Source organism: Podarcis tiliguerta (assembly GCF_965153285.1).
Source record: "Podarcis tiliguerta genome assembly, chromosome: 10".
NCBI lineage: Eukaryota > Metazoa > Chordata > Lepidosauria > Squamata > Lacertidae > Podarcis > Podarcis tiliguerta.
Window position 1 is genome coordinate 28504469 of NC_139543.1, and position 23328 is coordinate 28527796.

At 41.4% G+C, this 23328-nt stretch overlaps 1 protein-coding gene across 4 annotated transcripts in view; it reads right to left on the reverse strand.

Moving 5' to 3' along the window:
* The window catches only part of TAFA2 (TAFA chemokine like family member 2), a 139599-nt gene that overhangs the window by 44868 nt on the left and 71403 nt on the right, over positions 1-23328 (reverse strand). For 3 of the 4 annotated variants that reach the window (XR_014502128.1, XR_014502129.1, XM_083400164.1), the window contains exon 2: positions 5522-5628. Coding sequence is in view for 2 of the 4 variants with exons in the window: in XM_083400164.1 (XP_083256290.1) it covers positions 5522-5627 (106 nt within the window). In the remaining 2 variants the exon portion in view is untranslated. Of the gene's footprint in view, positions 1-5521; positions 5629-22436; positions 22456-23328 lie in introns of those variants that run through there. The other variant, XM_083400163.1, reaches the window with a different exon arrangement.

Genomic DNA, 23328 nt, shown 5'->3' on the forward strand with positions numbered 1-23328 from the left:
GGGGAGGAGATATCTATTTCATAAGGTGAGATTAAAAGGTAATAGAAAATACTCTGACAGCAGAGATAACATACACAGATATATTAGCTGAATCTACCAAGGAACTAATAAACATTGCTGTGAATAAGCACAGGTATGCACACCCCTTTTTGGGGCTGGTGCCCAATTTGAACTGTGAATTGATGGATCCATTTTTTATCAAACCAAGAGAGACAGTGTTGCTAAACCAAGAAAGTCAGTGTCAATAAACTCTAGCTCGGCAGCTTTCGCCTCTGGATGTTAAAACATCCTTTGCTTAAGTATATAGGCCAGAAACGGAAAACCCTGAAAGAATTAAATGCAATGTGGTCCAACAGTCTTTGCGCCATTCTGCCATTTTTATAATATTCAATTATTATCCAGTGCTGAAGCTGACCTATTTCATGCCTCTCTTGGCCCAGAAAAAGCAAACAAAATACACAGCAAAAGGGCAAGAGTGTGAGAGGTAGAAAAGAAAAACTTTGTACGGTTTCTTCTGCTTCAGATATTCAAAGGAAGCAGCAAGAAGGAAAGCACAAGACATCGGTACTTTCTTCTTCCATTTCTAGGTCTCATGCAAGGAAAGAGATGTACATGCACACTGTGGGAGATACATATTCTGTCAATGTGGGGTAGGTAGAATATGCATTTCTTCACACAGGGCAAGACCCAAAAGGTCATATGGGGTATAAGATTAGCTGTAATACTATAACACTAATGACACAAGCTTCAACTTTGTTTCCTCTGCATCACAGCCTTGATGTAATTTAAAAGTAGGCCTGCTGTAACCTTCAAGTGTGAAGCAATGCTTTAAAAAAAAAAGTCTGTAGTCACTCATATAGCTGTGCTGAGACAATACTTCAGCGCTTTGGGAAATGCTGCTGATAGTCGGGAGCAAATTTATGGTTATTTTTTATCTCTCCCATTTGCCACCAGTCAAGCTACCCTTAAGTGTGTATTTCCTTGAAAGCCATACATAGGACCAGAAAACATACAGGCCGACCTAAATGTCAATACTGTATACTTATTAGACTGAAGTTATAAGCCAGAAGGGAGCCAATGCTTGAATTCTGAGGTAAAAATTTGTTGGTTTTAGTGACATTCATGATCTTTAGCAAGATTTATGTCCTGCAACTATTATGTTTGCCTTTAGAAACATGATTTGGCTCTGAGAATGCATAATCATTATTGTCGTGATCATCATAACAGTTGTTTGTTATTTGAGCTAATTATTATATTGTTACTCAACAATCAAACAGGCCATTCACATCTGCTGAGTCTGTGGTCCTGGTGACTTCTCTGAAGTAAGCCTGATAGCCACCAACAGTGGTGTCTTGCCTACGGTGCCTAAAAGAAAATTGCACCATTTAAACAAAAGCAGTAGCACACCTATAGGCATTGCTAACAGCACGTGGAAGACAAAAGACTTAGTGTGCTATGTAGCCACTTTGTGGTTTTGACTTCTCGGCTGAAAAGAGAAATGGACCTACCAGCGATTCAAATGCCTTTCCTGCCTGTTTCCTTCCACAGCCACTTTCTTCTCCCTCTCCAACTAAGAAAAGTTAACAAAGCACCCCACCACCAAATGTGGCACCCCACCTTTCAAAGTAAGACGCGATGGGTTTCCACCCCTCTACTACATTTTGTGGTTGGAGAGAGCAGGCAATCTGTGTAAATTAATCAACACAGAATTTTCTTCATAAACAGAATAAAACTTTTACTTGACAAAACAAAGTTGTTGATAAACAGCATAGTTAAAGAGCATACACAGAGTCTCATTGCAGCTATCTGAGAGGCCCTCACAGAGGCACAGTCTTAGTTACTGATTTACTAGTCCTGGAGCCCCTGTGTCTGCAACAACACAACACACACACTGGCTGAGACACACAGAGGCTGGCTACTTTTATAGGGAGAATGAGTCATCTCTCAAGATGAGTTGCGAGTTGCAGTGACTTAGCAGTTTGCTGTTAACAGTTAGCAGGCTTGAGTGATTGTGTAGGCCTTGTAGGTCTTACTGCTTCTGCTCTCAAGAACCTTTGTCTCATGACACTCTCTTCGTGCTTCAAGAGGAAACACTCCCTCCTCCTGGATTTTTCTCACACCAAATGAGGAGATAGCAGTAGCACCAGTAACGGAAATGCAGGTAGGCAGACTGAAAAGCAAGCAAGGTGGGCAATCGTGACATGCCATGTGTTGATTGACGTATATACATACATGTCTGGTGTACTTTTTGCTGCATCTCCAGAAGCCTAGCTGTCAACTTTCTGATTTGAAAGTAAGGGAACAGCAGCCTCGAAAATAAGGGATCAGCAGCCTCACCTGTCCCGGGGACAGTCTATGGGATATCTAACAATCCGGGATAGCAGCAGGAAGCAGCGGGAAACGGTGCTGGAATAAGGGAATTTCCCGCAAAAAAAGGGAAGGTTGACAGCTGTGTCCCGAAGGGATCCAACTCTGAGTCTTCACCCTCAGCTGACCGATCTAAAAAGCCTTGGTAGGCCTGACAGATCCTTCCCACAAACTGCCTAATAGAATCATAAGAGTTGGAAGGGAGCCCCTGCAAAATGCAGGAATATGCAGCTGTCCCAAACAGGATCAAACCTGTAACCTTGGTGTTATCAGCACCAAACTCTAACCAACTGAGCTATGAAGCAAGTCTTCAGTGAAACTGACAATCTTGCCGATTATTATTTTTTTGAAAACTTCCCATTGCCAAGAAGTAAATTAGCAACAGAAAACGTTTCCTTCTGAGGCATTCTGAAAATGGGAACCATTAGCAGTAGAAGTTTCAGGGAAAAACCAAAAAGTAGTAAGTCCAAGTATTAGGCATTGACAAGGCTGAAGGTTGCTTTTGCATTTCTAAGGAATGACTACTGAGGAAAATAAGGCATCTGGAAGAAGGAAACTTTTGGGTACTTAATTACATGGCTAGCCCCAGAACATCTGCCAGGTATACGAAGAGCAAAGATAACAGAATCTGAGAGAATATAGAAGATGAAATCAGCAGGGCACCATTGGAACACTGTGATGTAGACCAGACAGCACATCACTATTGCACATTTGAGATGACAGCTGTTTGAATACCCTAGGTTTGGGCTTTGGATGAAATGACATTTTGGGTGAAATGAAACAGCAGCCATGCAAGGGAACACAATAAAACTGTTCCAATTTTTCAGTATGAATATGATTAATTCAGCTCTGTGTCAGCTGCTGCTGAGTTCAATACTGGACTGCACAGTTTACCCTGACCTTTTTTTTTGCTCAGTGTGCCAAGAGGCAGGGTCTGCGGCCAGAGACAGCAGCAGTACTATAAACCCCAATTCTAGCCCCTGTAGTGCATAAATGAGAAAAGGACACCTAGTAAGCATAAACGAGCATTTTCTTTAAATATCCTTGTTGATAAAAGCATTGTTAAGACAGCTGGATGCTGTGATGCTATATAGCAGCTATGTACATTAACTGCTATTAAGTCAACAATATGGCCAACCCCCCCCCCCCCCCAAAAAAAACAGCTGTAACTCCAGTTTGTGAGTCCCTATAATATATTATGTGGTTAGAGCTGTAACAGAGAATATATATTTTATACTTTTAAGAAACTGTAGACGCTCAGCACAGTTGTGAAGTTCTCAAGCATTATTAACAAAACAGTATAGTCCAACACGGTTTGTTCAGAAAAGCAGCATATGAGGCAATGCTATTATAATAGTATTTATCACAACATGAGGCTGCCTTGGAAGTAAAATAAGGCCTTTTGCTTTCCTTAACTACATAGCAAAAATTAATATAAGTGGCCCACATGACTGACAACTGGGTGCCTGTTGCTGACCATTTCCATGGAAAATATTTGAAGCCACTGGAAGCCAGAGGTTTTTTTAATCCATAGTTTTGGCTGTGTTAAAGTCTTAATGCAGGATTGTAGGAATAATAGTCTTCATAGTCTTGTTTTTTTTACAACCTGTTTGATTCTGTGGCACCTATGGGTTTTCATCAGCCATTGCTGACTTTCAGCCATGCAGCTATGTGCTGAGCCAGTCACATTATGGCATACAGACATAATGCATACTGACCTGTGCATGGGTTGGCTTCTGACTTTCAATCACAACTGCAGCTTTTCAAATGAATTGAAGACGTACCTATTCCTTTGCAGGTCTTACTACAATGGTAGCCAACCCTTTTGAAATGTGTTCAACAAGTCAAGTGCGCCAGTCAAGGGCATGTATACAGTATGCATGCAAGCAATCAAATCCTTCTCTCAAATTGGTTGGTGTTGTTTCACCTCTAATCTGCTGAGCTGGGAAGAAGGCAGTGACACGATATGGAAGCCATATATGTCTTCTTCAGTGGGTCAAACAGTAGCTCCAAGAGCTGTTAATTAGATAAGGAAAACTGATGTGGGGTGGGTGGAAGAAAACATAAAATGTTTCCCAGCACTGCAACCTTTATCCACATTTATCCCAACACTTCAGCAGTTGCTTTTTAAAGGGGAGGAAACGTGAGAACTGATTATGGATTTTCCATGGGGTTTTTTTCTTATTATTTTGGTCCTTACTGATGCTAAATCCTTACTAATTCCAAATCTTTCCTTCCCCTTTCATTCTCCATAACTTTAATTAAACCACAGCCAAATTTTCAAAGCTTGAATCCTGAGAATGTACACAGGCGCCTCAAAATGAGAAATAAACTTTAGGACTGTATTGTAGAGCAAAAACTATTACTAGCTTCTCAAGGTGTTTTTGATTAGGTATAACAAGAGAGCTGTTTCCTATTAATCCATAAATCAACGGATATTGTTCCCTGGAGAAGAGTTCCTAGTCATAAAAGTAAAAATAAAAAAGGGTATTACTTTCAAGCTGCTAAAAGCTGTCAGAACTGTAAGCATAATTCTATAGTGACAACTGAAAGAGTACACTGCAATAAGGGAGAAGCCCTATTTCTGTAGACACCAGAGAAGAACACTCTAAGGTCTTATTGAGAATGGAGACACGACTATTCAGCACGCACACAATGTCTCTTCAGAGTTCATTGGCATGGATAATTGGACTGCTACAGCAGCCCACGTGTTACTCAAGATGGTTTTTTACGAGGCTCATTTCATGAACTCATTTACAGTATTTCTATGTACTCTTTGATGAACATTTTTTTATGGGAGAAACAGCTTTATTATAAGCTTGCTCAATTTTTCAAGTTTACCATCTTCAGATAAGAAAAACAAAATTATGGTGATTAAAAAAAGAAAGTTATTAAAAAGGATTAACATAAAATTATTTCAGGACACAATAGCAGGAAACTAAGGCAACATTACTTAAAGAAAACATTACTTAACACTGATTTGTCAACACATTGACATAAAACAACAACCCACAGGAGCCAATGAACAAAGAAAAATCACATGATTTAAATAATAATAATAATAATAATAATAATACCATTAAACTATTATCACCTTGAAGCAAGGAGTTTGCAGATAGGTGCCACATCAGTACCATACCGTGCAATTTCTTACCTTTGTGGTGGTTTGCCCCAGATGCTATTCTGCCCCACAGTGTTACAACAAATATTATTATTAGCAGTTTTCCTTTTGTGGCTTTCTGTAAGTATCTTTTATTCATCCTAGGAGGAAAAAAATAAAATACACAAAATGAAAAGTGTTCAGTAAGTATAATTCATGCTTTCCCCAATTTTATAGAAGTAGTCAAATACATTTTGTACAGCATAGTCCCATTTGCGTCTACTGAGAAATAAACACCATTGAAATTCAGTCGGACTTCATCCCAGTTAAATGTGCCTAAGATTTCAGCTTAAGACACCTGGCAGGCATTTCTATATCAATCACCCAGCATGGAAGGCAGGAAGTTAGTCAGATCAAATACATGTCATTTGCTTAAGCTAGTCTTTTAGCCCAATAGGTAAATACCACAATAATGGCTCTACTTGTGTTAAGGCTGCATAGTAGCAATAATTTCTAAAGAGCAAGGGGAGCGACTTTCACCTCGATGCTAATCAAGGTACAGCTCAAATAAGGCATTGAGAGCTTCACAACTATGCCAACACAATATCAATGGAAAGCCTTCCTAGGAGAGGGGAAAGCTTATCACTGCCTCTTAATACCTTATCACAGCCTCTTCTCCTACACCCAAAGAAGGCAAAGAAGTGAGGAAATAAAACATGTTAATCACAGGCAACGAGAATCCTATGGTACCACCTTTAAAAAACCCTACACACAACTTTATATATATAACATTATCTAAAATGTATCGTGTTTATTATTTATTTATAAAAAGAAGTGGTTATATACTGCTACAGCGTAAAAATATTTCAAACCAGTTTACAGCAATACAAACGTAAAAAAAAAACCTATGCAAGCAAAGCATAAAACTTTAAAAACAAATATCATTAAACCATTGTGGAAGGACTGGCATAGGACTGGCAGAAAAGAAAAGTTTCCAGCAGGCATTTAGAAGTTGCCACAAAAGATGCCCACAAAGTGTATCACAGACCATCAATGATACGGTCTATGATATACCGTACTTTGCGAGAACCCCTCACACTACTTGAAACAGCACACCTAGATAGCTAGGGTTGATTCTGTGGCTATAGAGCACAGAAACAGGCAGGGAATGTCTGCCGCTGCCAGTCCACATGACCACCGCCTCTCCGAGTAAAAACATGATGGGCTTTGAGTCACATGGATGGCTTCCTGTATTAATTATGCAAACATACTGTACCTTTCTTCCCAGGATGCTTCCCAAAATCGATAGTTGTGTGCTACAGCAACAAGCAGAAAAACCCAAACGCTGCCATCCTACTTTTAGTCTATTCTGTAATCCTAAATACACGTGCTACTTAATAAGCTCAGTGGCTCTGGATTCTGAATAGACATGCAGAGGGGCAGGGCTGCAAATTGAGAAAATGTTCTTACCATGTCGACCTGATGACTTTTCCAAGAACCGCCTAATTATTACTAACTATTAATAGTATTATTTCTAACAAGCGTTAACATAAGGGCTGATACAAATGTTACAGAAAAGAAACGAAGGTGTAAAAATGAATCACGGTATCCTTTCCTCACAATGGAAACTAACAGCTGAGAGGGTGGGGGCGGGGGGAGAAGCTGCAATGATCAGTTGAGTGGGAATCTCTTTGAGAGAGACCCATGAGATCCACTCAACCGATCAGAGTAGCACTCCTCTCACGGCTAGCCAAAATGAAGCCTAAGCGTGTCTCTGCAACCATGTGTTTAAGTCACGCAGTCAACTGAGAGTGCCGTTTTCAGGCAGCAAAGTTTACCACTTGATAGCTTCACCTGAGTACTGTACTAACTTGAATGTAATGCACACTCTTTTTTGCCAAATTAGGGTGCGCATTAGATACGACGGCGCATTTACATGCACCAGCAAATACTTTATCGGTTTCAAGGTTTTGAAAACTGAGGTGCACATTAGATTTGATGGTGCATTAGATTAGCGTAAATATATACGCAACAAAGGGACTTTGTCTATTGTACCTGATGAACTTTGATTCCTCCCTTCCTCGTCTAAGTTTCCATTATACACAACCAGTCTTTCACATGAGTTGCGAACGACATCCATAGCAAAAATGCTTGAAAGTATCAGTTCAAAGTCTGACTGCTATCAACATCTTACTCTGCTGTATTATAGGCTGACAAATCTAGGGAATGTTAAATTATAGGTGCAAAGACAGAAAGCTTTCTGCCACTAAACAGCAGTGATAATATTCTACTGAATCACAGCTATAACGTCATCTCAAAATAGCAGCAAAGGCAGTAGACTCATACAGGAAAAAAATTGGAAACAAAACCCCAGCAATTCACATATTTTTGCTGCAAAACTGTAGACAAGGCACAACACCAACCATTTCTCAATGTCCACCAAGAAGATGATGTTTTTATGGAGCGCATAAGAACATAATGCAATCCAGTGCCCCACCTAGTCCTATTCTCACAGTGGCCAACCAGATGCCTCTTGTGAGAAGCACAGTAACTGAGCACAACAATACTGTCCTTCCTGAAGTTTGCAGCAACTGGTGTTCAGAAGCATTTGAGGCAGAGCATGGCCATCATGGCTAGCAGCTAATGAGAGCCCTCTCCTCCATGAAGGGCGGTCTTTACTGAAACAGGCATACATAACAACACAAAAAAAGACATGTAAGATTAAAGTATGCATATCACCTGTATATAAGCAAATTGTGCAGAACTTGGGGAAATATTCTCCATGTCAGAACACTTTAATTATTCCACAATATGTACTCAATGAAAATAGTATGCACATACTATTATGTATAAGGGCTTGGATTTATTAAACCGTATTTTTGTACAAACCCATGAATGTTAATATGTTTAAAACTAAATGCCTTGGAAAATATTTCTTTCTTTTCTGACAAAGTAAGTTTTCTTGAAACACCTTTTAGAAATACTGTGGTTCTAATGAATAGTGTCCTTTCTAAAGCTGTGCCATTATTCATCAACAATGCTCCCAGATTAACATCAGCTCCTTTGCAACACAATTGATTGCAATTTTCACCTTCGTTAATTTTCAGACAGGCTACTAACAAAAGCAATAGAGAAAACAAAGTAAGGAAAAAAACACCAAGAGATATCTTGTTCCCCATAAAAAAACTGCAACACGAAATAACTCACTGAATTAGTCGCATTTAACTGTGGATATAGTGGCCTGGTTTTCACACACCAAACCATCATTTAGAGCTACGTGCATGAGCTGTTACACTCTTCTCTCCCCTGTTTCCGTACAACCATGAGAACTTTTGTACAGAGTTTAGTTTAATGCTATCCTCATTTAAAACAAACTCTTGTCGATTTCTAAACAAGCCTACTAAAACCACATGTTATAAAGCGGACAATTTAAATAAGCAGTGTTTGTTTTAAACCAAGATCTCTAATTCATATATAATGACAAGCTAGGTTTTGCGGGGAAAGGAACTAAATTCTGTAGATGTCTTCATGCTGGCCATGGCGGCTCCTTCCTGTTCATGCAAGTAGCATCAGACAATAGTTTAGTGTTAAATGTAAACACAACAAAATGTAGTGAAAGCAGTAGGGCTTTGAGAAGTAACTGCGGAGTTTTGAGGCATATCCACTCCTGCTGTTGGAGAAGTGCCCTGCTCTTCAGTTCAACACAGCCTGGAGTTGTAGACCAAAACACCTGGAGGGAAACAGGTTGGAAAAGCTCTATTTTAAAAGCTTCAAATGAAGCTGCATTTCCTTATATGACTACAGCTCAACAGATTGCAATCCATTTATTTATTCTTCTGTTATCATTTCAGCAGGTTGTGGAAACTCATGTTTATCCATTCTAGATGTAAAAAGCCCTAAATATATACATTGCTATCTCGGGTAACATACGCTTCAGGTTACAGACTCTGCTAACCCAGAAATATTACCTCAGGTTAAGAACTTTGCTTCAGGATGAGAACAGAAATTGTGCTCCGGCGGCGCGGCAGCAGCAGGAGGCCGCATTAGCTAAAGTGGTGCTTCAGGTTAAGAACAGTTTCAGGTTAAGAACGGACCTCCAGAACGAATTAAGTACTTAACCCGAGGTAACACTGTGTGTGTGTGTGTGTGTGTGTGTGCGCACACACACACACACACACACACAAGCGGAGGGGTCTTTTGTTGTTGTTGTTGTTGAGTTACTTTTACTGAACATACTATCCAGTTTAGAGGATTTAAATCCCGTGACCACTTACTCAACATTTAATTTTTCAAACAGATGTGCACAGTGCTTCCCGCCCCAACCCCGGGGTAATCAAGGGTATACAGTACCGGCACCTCTTTTTGTTGTTGTTAAAAAGTGTGACACTTACTGTAACAACTTCATGGTGAGTACCAGCACCTATTTTTCTAGGGGAAAAGCACTGTATGTACATAGTTTTACAAAATACTAAAAACCTTCAACAATTCAATAATCAAGTCAATCAAGGATTTCCCCCCTTGTATAATAATAGCTAAGTATCTGAGACCTTAACAATCATGTACAATCTCGTACAGTACTTTTGTCACTTCAAATTCTCTCTCAATATCTGTGCTTAAGAGGTTGAAGGTTGAAGAGGTCTCTGTCTTTCCACTCATTCATCATTGCTATAGCATTTGCTTCCATAAAGCTTTCACAAATGGTTGATTAAATTTTCTTCATTCATCTCGCTTTTTCGTTAAGATTCCTAGAACTGAAGCTGGGACTCTGCATGCAAAATCCTTTATTGTTGTTATGGCCTATAGCATGCATTCCACTTGTGTCTACATCTGGCAATCTGGCTGTTGATTTTAGAGGCCTGGGACTCTGCAAAATAAGAACCTGAGGTCTGAGGTTATGCCAGTTAAATGGAGATATTAATTTTATTGTACTCTCCTTGCTCAGTTAGATACACCCTGGTGTTCTCTGCAAGTCCTGGGGTAGTAAAATCTGGAACCCTGGCCTGGATCATGGGATACATCTGCCATAGACATTACAGTACAGTCGTACCTCGGAAATCGAACAGAATCCATTCCGGAAGTCCATTCGACTTCTGAAATATTTGACTTCTAAAACCCGGCTTCTGATTGGCTGCAGGAAGCCGTGGAAGCCCATTGGATGCTCAGCTTCCAAAAGAACGTTTCAAAAACCGGAACACTCACTTCCGGTTTTCGATCGTTTGGGAACGTTTGACTCTCAAGGCATCCAGGAGCTAAGGTACGACTGTACATCTATCCTACCCCCTGCATGTGAACCATAATTATAACTGAAAACTCAGAGCGCTTGAAAACACTTCAACAACCATACAAAAGAAACGTAAACTGCTATAACAAAACTGCACAATTATAGGAATAGAGTAAAAACAGGATAATTGGCATATGGTTCAGGAACCGTAGGGCAAACATATTGCCTGAATTATGTTGTCTTGGAGCTCCTTGGATACACTATAAATTGATAAGTTGTGCTTCTTTAAGACATCAGAATGTTTATTTCTGGAGAGTTCCCCAATCTTTACAGTCTAATGTTTGAAGAGGTTATGAAAGAGCAACCATTTGAAATAAGCATTGTGTTTCTCTTTACACTCATGCTCTGTGGAACAAAAATATAATTTGCAAGTTACTTTAACTGAATTTTGTGAGTTTCTAATACCGCATTTTTCGCCCTATAGGACGCACTTTTTCCCCTCCAAAAATGAAGGGGAAATGTGTGTGCGTCCTATGAGGAGAATGCAGGCTTTCTCGGGCTTCCTGCAGCTCTGCACCACCCTCCGGAGCCCAGCGTGAAGCCGCACGGGGCTCCGGAGGGTGGCGCAGAGCTGGCTGCGCTCCAGGGCTTCCTGCAGCTCTGCGCCACCCTCCAGATCCCGGCGTGAAGCCGCGCGGGGCTCCAGAGGGTGGCGCAGAGCTGCCTGCGCTCCCGGGCTTCCTGCAGCTCTGCGCCACCCTCCGGAGCCCGGCTCCGGAGGGTCGCGCAGAGTTGCCTGCATTCCAAAGCCTGGTGCGCGCTGAAGAGCATGCCCGGGCTTCGCGCACCTCTCCGCAAGCCTGGGGAGACCGGCACGGCTCCCTAGGCTTGCGGATAGCAGGCTGTTCTGGGGGCTAGGGGCGGGGGAAGCTCGGGCTTCCCCCACCCATGCCTGCCCCGTGCCTGGGGGAAAATTTTTTCCCCCTTTATTCCCCCCCCCCTCAAAAAAAACTAGGTGCGTCCTATGGGACGGTGCGTCCTATGGGGCGAAAAATACGGTAATTTAAGATTTCTGACACTAGGCACAAGGCTACTGGAGACTCTATAGTGCTTTGTTTCAAACAATGTGGACTGTGTCAAGTACCTGCTGTATGAGGATTAGGAAGAATTATTTTTCAGTTTTTCATTTAATACAATTAATTGGCAAAGTCTGGGCTCTAAGCCAACTATTTTATTTTCTGTAAGAATTGTAATTTGGCAGCGTGTGAGCTGAACTGAATGCTTTACAGCTGTCTTAAAAATACAGAGCAATATCCATTTTACATATATACAAGGCATCATAGCGTATTTCAATGAGAATTCTAATTAGTTAATATGCTTTACAACAAAGCACCTTAAAGTTATAATTGCCAAGATATTTATGCAGATAAGCAATAGACGAGAATGAAACACATGGTTTCCAAAAAGCAATACTAAGATTTCAATTTAACAAGCAGAATGTTAATGTAATGGGGGAAGAAGGAAAAACATAATATTATTAACTCCAGAGAGGCAGCCATATCAGAGACTCAGGAGACTTGTGGCATAAACATTTGTAGGCTAGAGCCCAATCAAATTAACAGTACAGTATGTATTCATGAGTTCTTCTTGAAACACTTTCACAGGATCACAGAATGTGTAGAAAATGAGAATTGAACACAGAACACTTCCAACTTTGTGTTGAACCATTCAGTTTTTATCTGCAACTCACTGAGGAAGTCAGTATGTCCTGTGAATATGTCCTCAAGTGAATTAACTGGAATCATACATTCAGATCTGTTTGCTTGCTTATCCGTATTATTTTCTTCCATTGCCGTTGAATCTCTCTCTTATTTTTCTTACTCCCACCTTTCTTGCTATGCTGATTTATCATGTAAAAAGGGACAACTATTCTCGCTAGTAGGAACCATGCACCCACTGAGTCTGTATTCAAAAGAATTCGCTAATGAATTGTGAATTGCAGCTTCACACTCAAGTCTCCCTATAATGTCTTTTTATTGAAGTGTAACAACTTTGTAGGCAGTAGCATCCTGGGAGACTGAAATGTTCTCCCACTGCTTCTGAATGCTGCCATTCTTAGGTCAGGTTTGTTCTGTTCATTCTCTTGCATAAACACAGGAGACTTTGTCCCTGTCTTGTGTGAACACAGGACGCCACTGTAGAATGTGATGGCATATATCCCATTGCAGGATGTGTCGGAGAACAAGATAGTATAGCTGAAATTATTTGGCAAAATCATGCAATATTGGTTGCCAAGTGGGGAAAAAAGGATGTTCTGTTTGCCAGATGATTGCATAGAATAGATATAATACTTTTTAAAGTGGTCCATTTTCATGTCAAGCTAGTTGTAAAAATCACATGGAAGCAGTAATAAATAAATCAGTGGGCCACCAAAAAATCTCAGCTACATTAGTGCAAACATTTCTCCCATTTCACTGTACTGGACCTGTTTCATCTACATTATTTGCTTTCCAATTTTAGGAAATATATGCTTCAGACATGTAATTCCATGCACCTTTCTTCAGAGATATATGGGTAAGTAATCACAGCGAGGGGAAAAGAATAGTCCTTTAGTTGGGACGTCGCTCGTCCCAACTAAAGAAGAATGGCAACTTAAGCTGACAGAATATGTGCAGCTTGCAGACTTAACATATGGAATAAGAGAACAAGAAGAACACATGTTTAGAGAAGAATGGAAAATGTTTATTGAATATATGGGGGGGGATTGTGTACACTTGAAAACGTTGGCAGCATTAAGATAAATTCAACAGTGTAAATAAGGTAAATACGTTTTGATGGATGTAATAATGGAATACAGTGGTACCTCGGGTTACATACGCTTCAGGTTACATACACTTCAGGTTACACACTCTGCTAACCCAGAAATAGTGTTTCAGGTTAAGAACTTTGCTTCAGGATGAGAACAGAAATCGTGCTCCGGCGGCACGGCGGCAGCAGGAGGCTCCATTAGCTAAAGTGGTGCTTCAGGTTAAGTACAGTTTCAGGTTAAGAACGGACCTCCGGAACAAATTAAGTACTTAAGCCGAGGTACCACTGTACAGTCATACCTCACACTGCGTTAGGTTCATGTTGCGTCGTTTTGGCTTGCGAATGCGGCAAACCCAGAAGTGTATACTTTTTTTGCCACACGTGCGTTTTGCTACACGTGCGTGCACAGAAGTGTTCTGCACGCTTCGCACATACACATAAGCGCTCTATTGTGCTCTGCGCTTGTGCAGAAGCGCCACTCTGGTTGCAGACTTTTCAGGGTGCGATTGGCACCCCGGAATGGATCATGTCTGCAACTAGAAGTACCACTGTACTGAATGGTTTAGTTTTTGTAAAATATGCAGGGATTTGTGATATGCAAAATGAACCATGGAAAGAGAAGAAAGGAAGTCACTGATATTTTAAGGATGTTCAAATGAGTAATCTAAACTGTAAAATAGAATATGTAATAAAAATTATATATTTTAAAAAAGGGGAAAGAATACTAGTTCTTGGATTACTATTTGTGTAGATACGCCACTAATATTTTCACTTATCGCAGTCTCGGTTTCAATGGCAATTCCATTTTTAGACTTACAGTAATGTTTGATATGAATGCACTGGAAGGGTATCGTGCTTTTGCAATCGATATAGTATTGCCTTGGAGTTTTTTGTTTGTAAGGAAAGGTGTTACTGTATTTAGAAAACCAAAGAATTGTGGAACTATACATTTCTTTAACAAACGCACAGTGGCCACAAAATGCTAACTGCCTGATGGGGGCAAAACCGAAAATTGCAGGAAATGGAATATCCTGGAAAAGGACATGGTTGGCTGGATCACTAGAACCCTGAACAGGAACACTTCATGTACAAACATTTTGTCACAGATTCAACTTTTTTGAAAGCAGTCTGGAAAAAACTCTAGATTAGATTAGTAACCTGCATGAAAGTGATAGCCAGTGAAATCATACTCAGGAGTAGACCCACAGAAATCAATTGATTTATATCAATTAATTTAAATTGGGATACTCTGCGCATGACTTCACTGGGTATCATGGTTATTCTCACTCTTCTTTGTACAAGAGCTTAGCCAACGTTTGTTCTCGGCTCTGGGAACCAGCACATTCCCAGTAATCCATAATTCAATTTACTGTGTCACGTGAAGCATACCTGTGTATGTAAAGGGAAGTCAGGTCTCTCTTGTGGGCCATTACATAGGTGGGGCATTTCATACTAATTTTGAAATAGGTCTTGGCGGGGGGGGGGGGGGGAATGATCCACACTCTTAAATCCAGTGGTTGGAATAGGTAATTCCAGAGTTCAGTGCCAACTCTAGGGTCCATTGTAACTATACTACGAATGATTCAAATACTATATTGTTTCAGGTAATATGTGCTATTTTACGCCCAATGCTACATTAACAGAAGGTACAGTAAAAAATAAATGTGATTTTTCATGAAGTAATAGCTCAAAAAAAAAAAAGAAGCTACAGTTTCATGAGCTGCTAGCACTGGTATTGTATGCGGTGTAAAACTCTGTATTCTATTGATCTTGGAACCTAGCAAATTCTGATATATGCCAACTTTTCATGCAACTATATTAATGCTTGCCATGGGCTAAAATATTGATTGCTATATTATAAACAAAAGCTGAACCAGACTTAGGAAGAATTGAAATAGTGGTAGTCAAGAAGATTTTATACAGTTTCTTATTTGAATTATCAAACTTTGTTCTGAACAGCCAATACATTGGTAGCATAAGTCATTACCTCAACCTCCACAGTACTTTGCACCTGAGAATTCTTATACAAAGGTAGCAATTACAGAATATGAGAAAAGGATTTAATACCTTCTCTTACCCATTAAAAGCTGTGTTGCCATTCAAAGTGACTAGCGGTATGTTATCTCCCCCCGCCCCCCACATTTAGAAATGCTAAAGTCTATTTGCAATGAAACAGTAATAGTGGAGAACTTAACCAACTACTGTGATGTTTTTAAAAAGCCACAACCATGGTATCTCCCAGGGCATTTTCACACCTCTGGAATACATTGATCAAAAGCTGGCACTGCTGCACCTTGCAACAAGACTGAAAGGAGACCTTTCTGAAATAAGCGTTGATTCCGATTCACTTGCTGCTAATATGGTTGGAAGTTTAAGAGTTCATCAAAGAACTCCATCCCATGTTCAGCTGCAAAAAATAAACTTTATTTTTTTCAATTGAATGCAGGATGTAGTTCTTGTGTGAGAAGGTTTTTTTGTAGAATTGCATCTGTCCATTTCCCCCAGGTCAGGCACTGATTCAAGCATGGGTTTCCATGTACTTCCCACCCCTTTGGGAGTATCTCAAACACAGCTAGCCAGGCACTTCGGTGGCAGCTCTTAAGTGTCTTCCTTGTTCGCCAGCTCCTCTGTTCCTGTGGTCCAATGGGAATATAATGGAACCCAGGCTGCTGGAAAGGGGCCTTCCAGTTCTGGGGCATGGATGTCCAGATCTGATATGTTCTCAGACTCCTTGACAGTTTGGACATTTACTGGAGGGTCCTGCTTCTCCTGCTCCTCATCTGAGGAGACCTCCATTTCAAGGTCTGAGCCGAGCTGAACCCTGACAGCATACTTTATGCATAAGGAACTTGCATAAAGCCACTTCATCCTTTATATTTTTTTATATACATCCCTTTAAGAACTTTGAAATATGAATTTTCAATTATAAATTTATGAATAAGACAAACATTTGTTGCTAACATATATATTACATAGGTCTCCCCGTCGATGCAAGTTTCAACGCTGCACATTATGTGGTCAGGGCAGCAGAGAGAGGATTGACTGAGGCTCCTTGTTAAATATACACTGAGTGAGAGACAAACCAAGGTTTGCTTCGGTGTGAAATGTTTCACAGAGTGGTTATATAGCTGTATAGTTCTTAGAGTAACAGGTCTCTTTTATCCAAAGCATGTTAAGCTGTGAAAGATCACCTCTAACCACTGTCAAAAATTATAGCCATTTCCTTTTCAAAGGAAGCCTGCTAAATTGTATGGAAATTTCTCCTATTTTTACAAATTGTGTTACACTTTGATGAATAAAAAATGGACCCGCAATGCTCAAAGCAAGCATGCAGATTTAAGAGATCAATCAAGGCTGAGCAAAATTTTATACACCAAGAGAGTTGTGTTTAATTTTTAATACCATTGCAGGGGTGGGGAGGCACAGTTTGAAAGCTATCACCCACAAATAGTAGCTCAAGAAAGTGTGCCAAGAAAATCCAAGTATAGGGGTTTTTGTTGTTTTTGTTTTTTTAAGCAGTACTTCCAATATGCCATCCCTATAAATGATCTTAGTGTTCAAAACAGCTGCATGCTTATCTGATATAACCACCAACAGGAAGTTCAATTCAATAATAGTAATAATTCAAAATATCAGTATTATCTAAGAACTAGGAAACTTAGTCACCTGCCTGTTATAAAGTTAACGGTCCAATCTATGCTAGTTGAGAGGCCATAGGATATGAAACTCCACTACGTTGGCAAAATGCACAATACAACACTTCCATGCTAGATATGCACAACGCCCCTGCACAACTCTCCAGTTATGCCAGGGGAAGATTGTTGGTGCACCTGGAAGGCTAGCACTAGTCATTCTTCTCTCACACAAACAACTACTGTGCATCCAGCATTTGGGAGAGAGGATGGAGACAGCAATATAGAGGGGGGAAGCATGGACCTAAAGGGCTACCTGTCCCATACAGAAGCCAGACCATTAGTCCATGCACTTCCTAACTGCATGCAGGAGCGCCTTCCTGTTTGTAGGAGCCCCTTCTGATCTTTTATAGTGTGCTGTTATGAATCTGTAACCTCCTGCATATATGACAGAATTGCTGTCCCTATACAGGGCTGCCTTCAGATGTCTTCTAAAGGTTGTATAGTTACTTATCTTCTTCCTTGGCGGTTGCATTAACTCCATACCCACCAGCATTTCTCTAATGAAAATAGGGACGTCCTAAGGAAAAGTGGGACATTGCAGGATCCGATCAGGAACTGGGATGGCTTCTGTAAATCTGGGACTGTCCCTGGAAAATAAGAGACACTTGGAGGGTCTAGATACACACCTCAGAGATGCGGAAGGGCCTCACTCAGACAATATTGTACCATTTCAAATATTCATGGTTCCCCCCCCCCATCCTGGGCAATGCCGGGAGTTGCAACGACACCCCCATTCCACCCCCCGAGCTGCACCCCTCAAATTTGCAGATGACACCAAACTGGGAGGGGTGGCTAATACCCCAGAGGACAGGATCACACTTCAAAACAACCTGGACAGATTAGAGAACTGGGCCAAAACAAACAAGATGAACTTTAACAGGGAGAAATGTAAAGTATTGCACTTGGGCAAAAAAAATGAGAGGCACAAATACAAGATGGGTGACATGTGAAAAGGATCTAGGAGTCTTGGTTGACCACAAACTTGACATGAGCCAACAGTGTGACGCGGCAGCTAAAAAAGCCAATGCAATTCTGGGCTGCATCAATAGGAGTATAGCATCTAGATCAAGGGAAGTAATAGTGCCACTGTATTTTGCTCTGGTCAGACCTCACCTGGAGTACTGTGTGCAGTTCTGGGCACCACAGTTCAAGAAGGACACTGACAAACTGGAACGTGTCCAGAGGAGGGCAACCAAAATGGTCAAAGGCCTGGAAACGATGCCTTATGAGGAACGGCTAAGGGAGCTGGGCATGTTTAGCCTGGAGAAGAGAAGGTTAAGGGGTGATATGATAGCCATGTTCAAATATATAAAAGGATGTCACATAGAGGAGGGAGAAAGGTTGTTTTCTGCGGCTCCAGAGAAGCGGACACGGAGCAATGGATCCAAACTACAAGAAAGAAGATTCCACCTAAACATTAGGAAGAACTTCCTGACAGTAAGAGCTGTTCGACAGTGGAATTTGCTGCCAAGGAGTGTGGTGGAGTCTCCTTCTTTGGAGGTCTTTAAGCAGAGGCTTGACAACCATATGTCAGGAGTGCTCTGATGGTGTTTCCTGCTTGGCAGGGGGTTGGACTCGATGGCCCTTGTGGTCTCTTCCAGCTCTATGATTCTATGATTCTATGAGTAGGTTTACAGTTCCTTCCTCTTCCTAGGGAACTCTAAGGAAGTATAGCTCTCCCTGTGAGGGCAGCAGAGGCCAACCAACAACCCCCAGCGCCCTCCACAAGCCAGAGTTCACAGGATACTAATCAACACTATATAGCAGCCTGCTGGCAAATATCTCTATCTTGCCTTTAATTAGGCAAAAAAAAATATTTCGATTCACAAATGCATCCTAAGGCAGTAGTCTCTGTTTGTGCTACTACAACAACACAATTTCATTTTCTCAACAACAAGGAAGGCTTCTGTCATTTTTTGGCAGTGCAGTATTATTCAGCAAGATCATCCTGTCCCCAAGACTCAATCTACTTTTCTGTAATAAATTTTATGAATTCTTTCCGAGCCACATCCACAATAATAGAGAAAGAGAAAATTGAGTACTGTGTGTTATTTTATGGAATGGTAATGGTGCACTATTAACGCTATTACATTCTATAATACTTTACCAAAATGTAGCAGGGAAGACACACTTCCAGAGGAACAGAAAGCAATCGTTATTATTATTATTATTTCCCTCAAAATGTGTGTTTTGCTCTTTTTTATAACATAAATTTTGTTAATTAAAAGTCAACTATTCTGGAAACAAAATGTTTGGGTTTTTCAGGAGATTGTCTGGATAAAATGCCTTTCAGCCCTGATATAATCAACAAGTTAGAGAGTTAGCATATCTGTCTTGTACAACGTAAAGCCTATCTAAGTGCACTGTTAAAACAAAAACAAAAACAAAAAAGGAGCCTGAACGTGTTTTAGCTGCTGGGTTTGACTGACTGGAACTGAACATGCTGGAAATAGAATAAGCGTTCAGCTACAAACACAGAAGAAAAGGCAATCTCATTTAAATGATTTGCTGATATGACTTAAAACAATTTATTTAATCTTTACCTTTTTTATGTAAATATCCTTCAACTAAGGACTTAAAAAGTATAATTTAGAACAGATTTTAGAAAGTATAATTAGATGCCCTGTCAGATGGGAAGACAAATTAAAAGTGCAATTCACATTGCTACTGCAGCCGTGCCACCAAGGAACTACTAATCTTTTGCACAATACTCACAGCAGAATGTACTCTAGCCTCCGTAGGGCTCGTGATTATAGACTTGCAGGGAAACTGGGATTTAAATTATTCATCAGTGCAGATTTTCTTTCGCAGGGAAAAAAAATTAGTGTGCCACATAAATAGCAAAAACTGTTAATTCACAGCCTTTTACAAATTAACTGCCTGGTAATGGCATCAGTTATTACCCGTTACTTTTACTAGCACTTACAGTACCAAGATGCTATCAAAGAGACAGCTGCGTGCCTAAAAAAAAATATGCTCAAGACAGACTGCAACATCCATGCAACCAATTAATTTTTCAGGATGCATACACTCAGGCAAATGTAAATCACTACGCTGAAGCCTGTCAAAGGTGCTGATTAATGCAAGTTTGTGGCTATACTCATATAGCCACTCTCGGAGGCGGAACATGGCTAACATATAAAAATTCCCAAATATTAAAGTGATGCAGATCTACGCAGCTGTCAAAACACCCAGATGTGAATTACAGGTTCAACGACCACAATCTCACCTGCCAAGTTGAGGCCAAAAAAGGATGCCCAGGATTACTTTACAGAATCATTATTATTTTTTGTACAAAGGAATCTCACGACAGATGAGAAAAGAAGTTTGCGCTAAATAGGCCTTGGTTTGACCCAGCAGAACTCTTCTTAGGTTCTTAACAACCGTCACAGTAACAACATAGAACAGAAGACCCAAATAGGGGTCTTCAACTGTGTTATGTGTTCGGATTTTTCTTTTGTTTGTTTTTTGGGACTGTTCAAATGTGGGAGGAAAGCCATTTTGATAAACCGTTCCTTTCAATCTTGCCCTCTTGCATCAAATCTTGCCCCTTGCGTTATGTTGCTGCTGGTTTAAGCTGTGTTTTTATAGTAATTTTGGTCAGCTTGTTGATTCATTGTTTATTGCTGGCTTTATTTATTTACTTACTGTGTTTTGCTGTATATATTTTAGATTGTAAGCTAAAGCCCGTTTGTTATTAAATAAACAAATATCTCATTTTGCCATTTTCTTCTCTTTCTTGTTTGACTTTCAGTTCAGTAAAAGTGAGCATTCCAAGGCCACTGGGCCTCTTGAGCAACTCTGCAGCTACACACATAACTAAATGTAGGGATTGACATTTTGTTGATGAAGACAAAAGACAAGAGAGAGCGCCCCCTCCTGCCTGTTCTATACATTTAAACTAACCCAGGCTGGATCTAGACCAGGCATAGACAAACTCTGGCCCTCCAGATGTTTTCGAAGTACAACTCCCATCACCCCTAGCTAACAGGACCAGTGCTCAGGGATGATGGAAATTGTAGTCTCAAAACATCTGGAGGGCCGGAGTTTGCCTATGCCTGATCTAGACACATCAAAGAAGCGCTTCAGTTTAAAGCACTGTAAATTTAAACAGGGAAAATGGGTAGAGAAAAACGGGACTCCACATCGCCATCTGATGGCACAATGTTGTATCGCATATACAACGCATATAAACCGCTTTTTCTTTACCAGTCTAGCTGAGTCCCAGGCTGGCAGCTGAAATCTTATGCCAACTCTAATGACAGAACAGCATCCTCCACTGCACCTGAGAGCAGCAGCTTAGCTTAGGAGGTGCAAGACAAGGCTGCATGGTGCACACAGCTCCCTCCAGCATCTGCTGCTTTGGGCATCTGCCTCTCACTATATTATGGTAGGACCATTCTTAAAATTACCAAGCAAGAACAAGCTAAGAGAGAGAGAGAGCGTGCACTGCGGTTAGAACAGGTAGAGAAGACAGAGCGGCTTTCAGGACTGGCCTGCCACTTGTCTTTATCTTCATTAATGTACCGTATTTTTCGCCCTATAGGACGCACCGGCCCATAGGACGCACCTAGATTTGGGGGGGGGAATAAAGGGGGGATTATTCCCCCCCCAGATGCGGGGCTGGGGTGGGGGAAGCCTGAGCTGCCCCCTCCCCCAGCCCCCAGAATGGGACCCAGAGCCATGCCGAAGCTGCGTGCAGCTTTGGCATCGCTCTGGGAGCTTGCGGGGCTGGGGGAGGGGGAAGCCCTCCGCCAGCCTCCAAACCAGGTCGGGAGACAGCAGGATGGTGCGCTGCGCATCTCCGCTGTCCCCCGAGTATGCGGGGCTGGCGATGGGGAGGAGCAGGCTTCTCCCTCCTGCCAGCCTTCTAACCAAGTCGGGGAACAGTGGAAAAGGTGTGCTGCGCCTCTCCCGCTGTCCCCTGTGTTTGCGGGGCTGGCGACGGGGAGGAGCAGGCTTCTCCCCCCCCCCCCCCCGCCAGCCTTCTAACCAAGTCAGGGGACAGCGGCGTTCCACCTCCCCGCTGTCCCCTGAGCTTGTGGGGCTGGTGGTGGGGCTCTCCTGAAGCCTGGAGAGCAAGAGGGGTCGGTGCGCACCGACCCTTCTTGCTCTCCAGGCTTCAGCGAAAGCCTGCATTCGCCCCTTAGGACGCACACACATTTCCCCTTCATTTTTGGAGGGGAAAAAGTGCGTCCTATAGGGCGAAAAATACGGCGATAAAGGAAGCAGAGCTGGTACTCACCAATGCATCCTTAGAATGGCAGCACCTGGTTTACTCTGACGGCAACTGCTCTCCACTTATTCTTAAGCAAATGGTTCTGTCCAAGAACAGCTCAGTGTGTGACGGGTCCTTCCCCTGTTCCTTCACCTCCGGGCATATTACAGAACCCCTATCTGAGAATCTGTATATTAAGTTCAAAGAGCTGCCACATTTTCCAAGTTTGGCAAAGGCAGTCAATTTCCTTGCAACAGAAATGTTTCCTGTTCAGCCCAGCCAAACCCCCTTCTCTGGAAAACATTTCTGCACAGAACAAAACACCACACAGTGGCAGAATGAAGCTACACTCAATAAGGGGAAGTATTTGTTTACTGGATTCTGCCCAATAAATGCACCTTGCCTACCTCTTTCTTAAGAGGCCACAAGACAAATAAACAATCAATCACTCAGGAAACAAAAAATACACAATCTTTTTCCATCCCTATAATTCTGTGAGGTGTGAAACACAGATAGCAGTCAAGTACAACATTCCTAGAGTGGACATGAAAGGGGATGTTTCCACCTGTGAGTACAAAACTTCCTGTTTCCTCCTGGGCTGGGATAAACTTCCTCTGCATGTGACTAGAGGTGGGCGTGACCTTACCTGCCCAGGTGGCAAAAGCACCTGGGACACAGTCCTCTCTCTCTCTCTCTCTGACTCCATTCATCGCAGAAGCAACACCTCTTTAGCTAGAGATGCCCTGTTGGCTTCCAGCCTACAGAGCACAAAGGGACTATCTCCTTATGGGATAGATTCCACATGTATATATTTTGTAACCTAAGTCTGCCTTCAGGGATCCATCTGTGAACGGAATGTGTCAGTAAACTTCTTTTATACTTTTTACACAGTATTGTGTTGTGTCTATTCTTTTTAAGA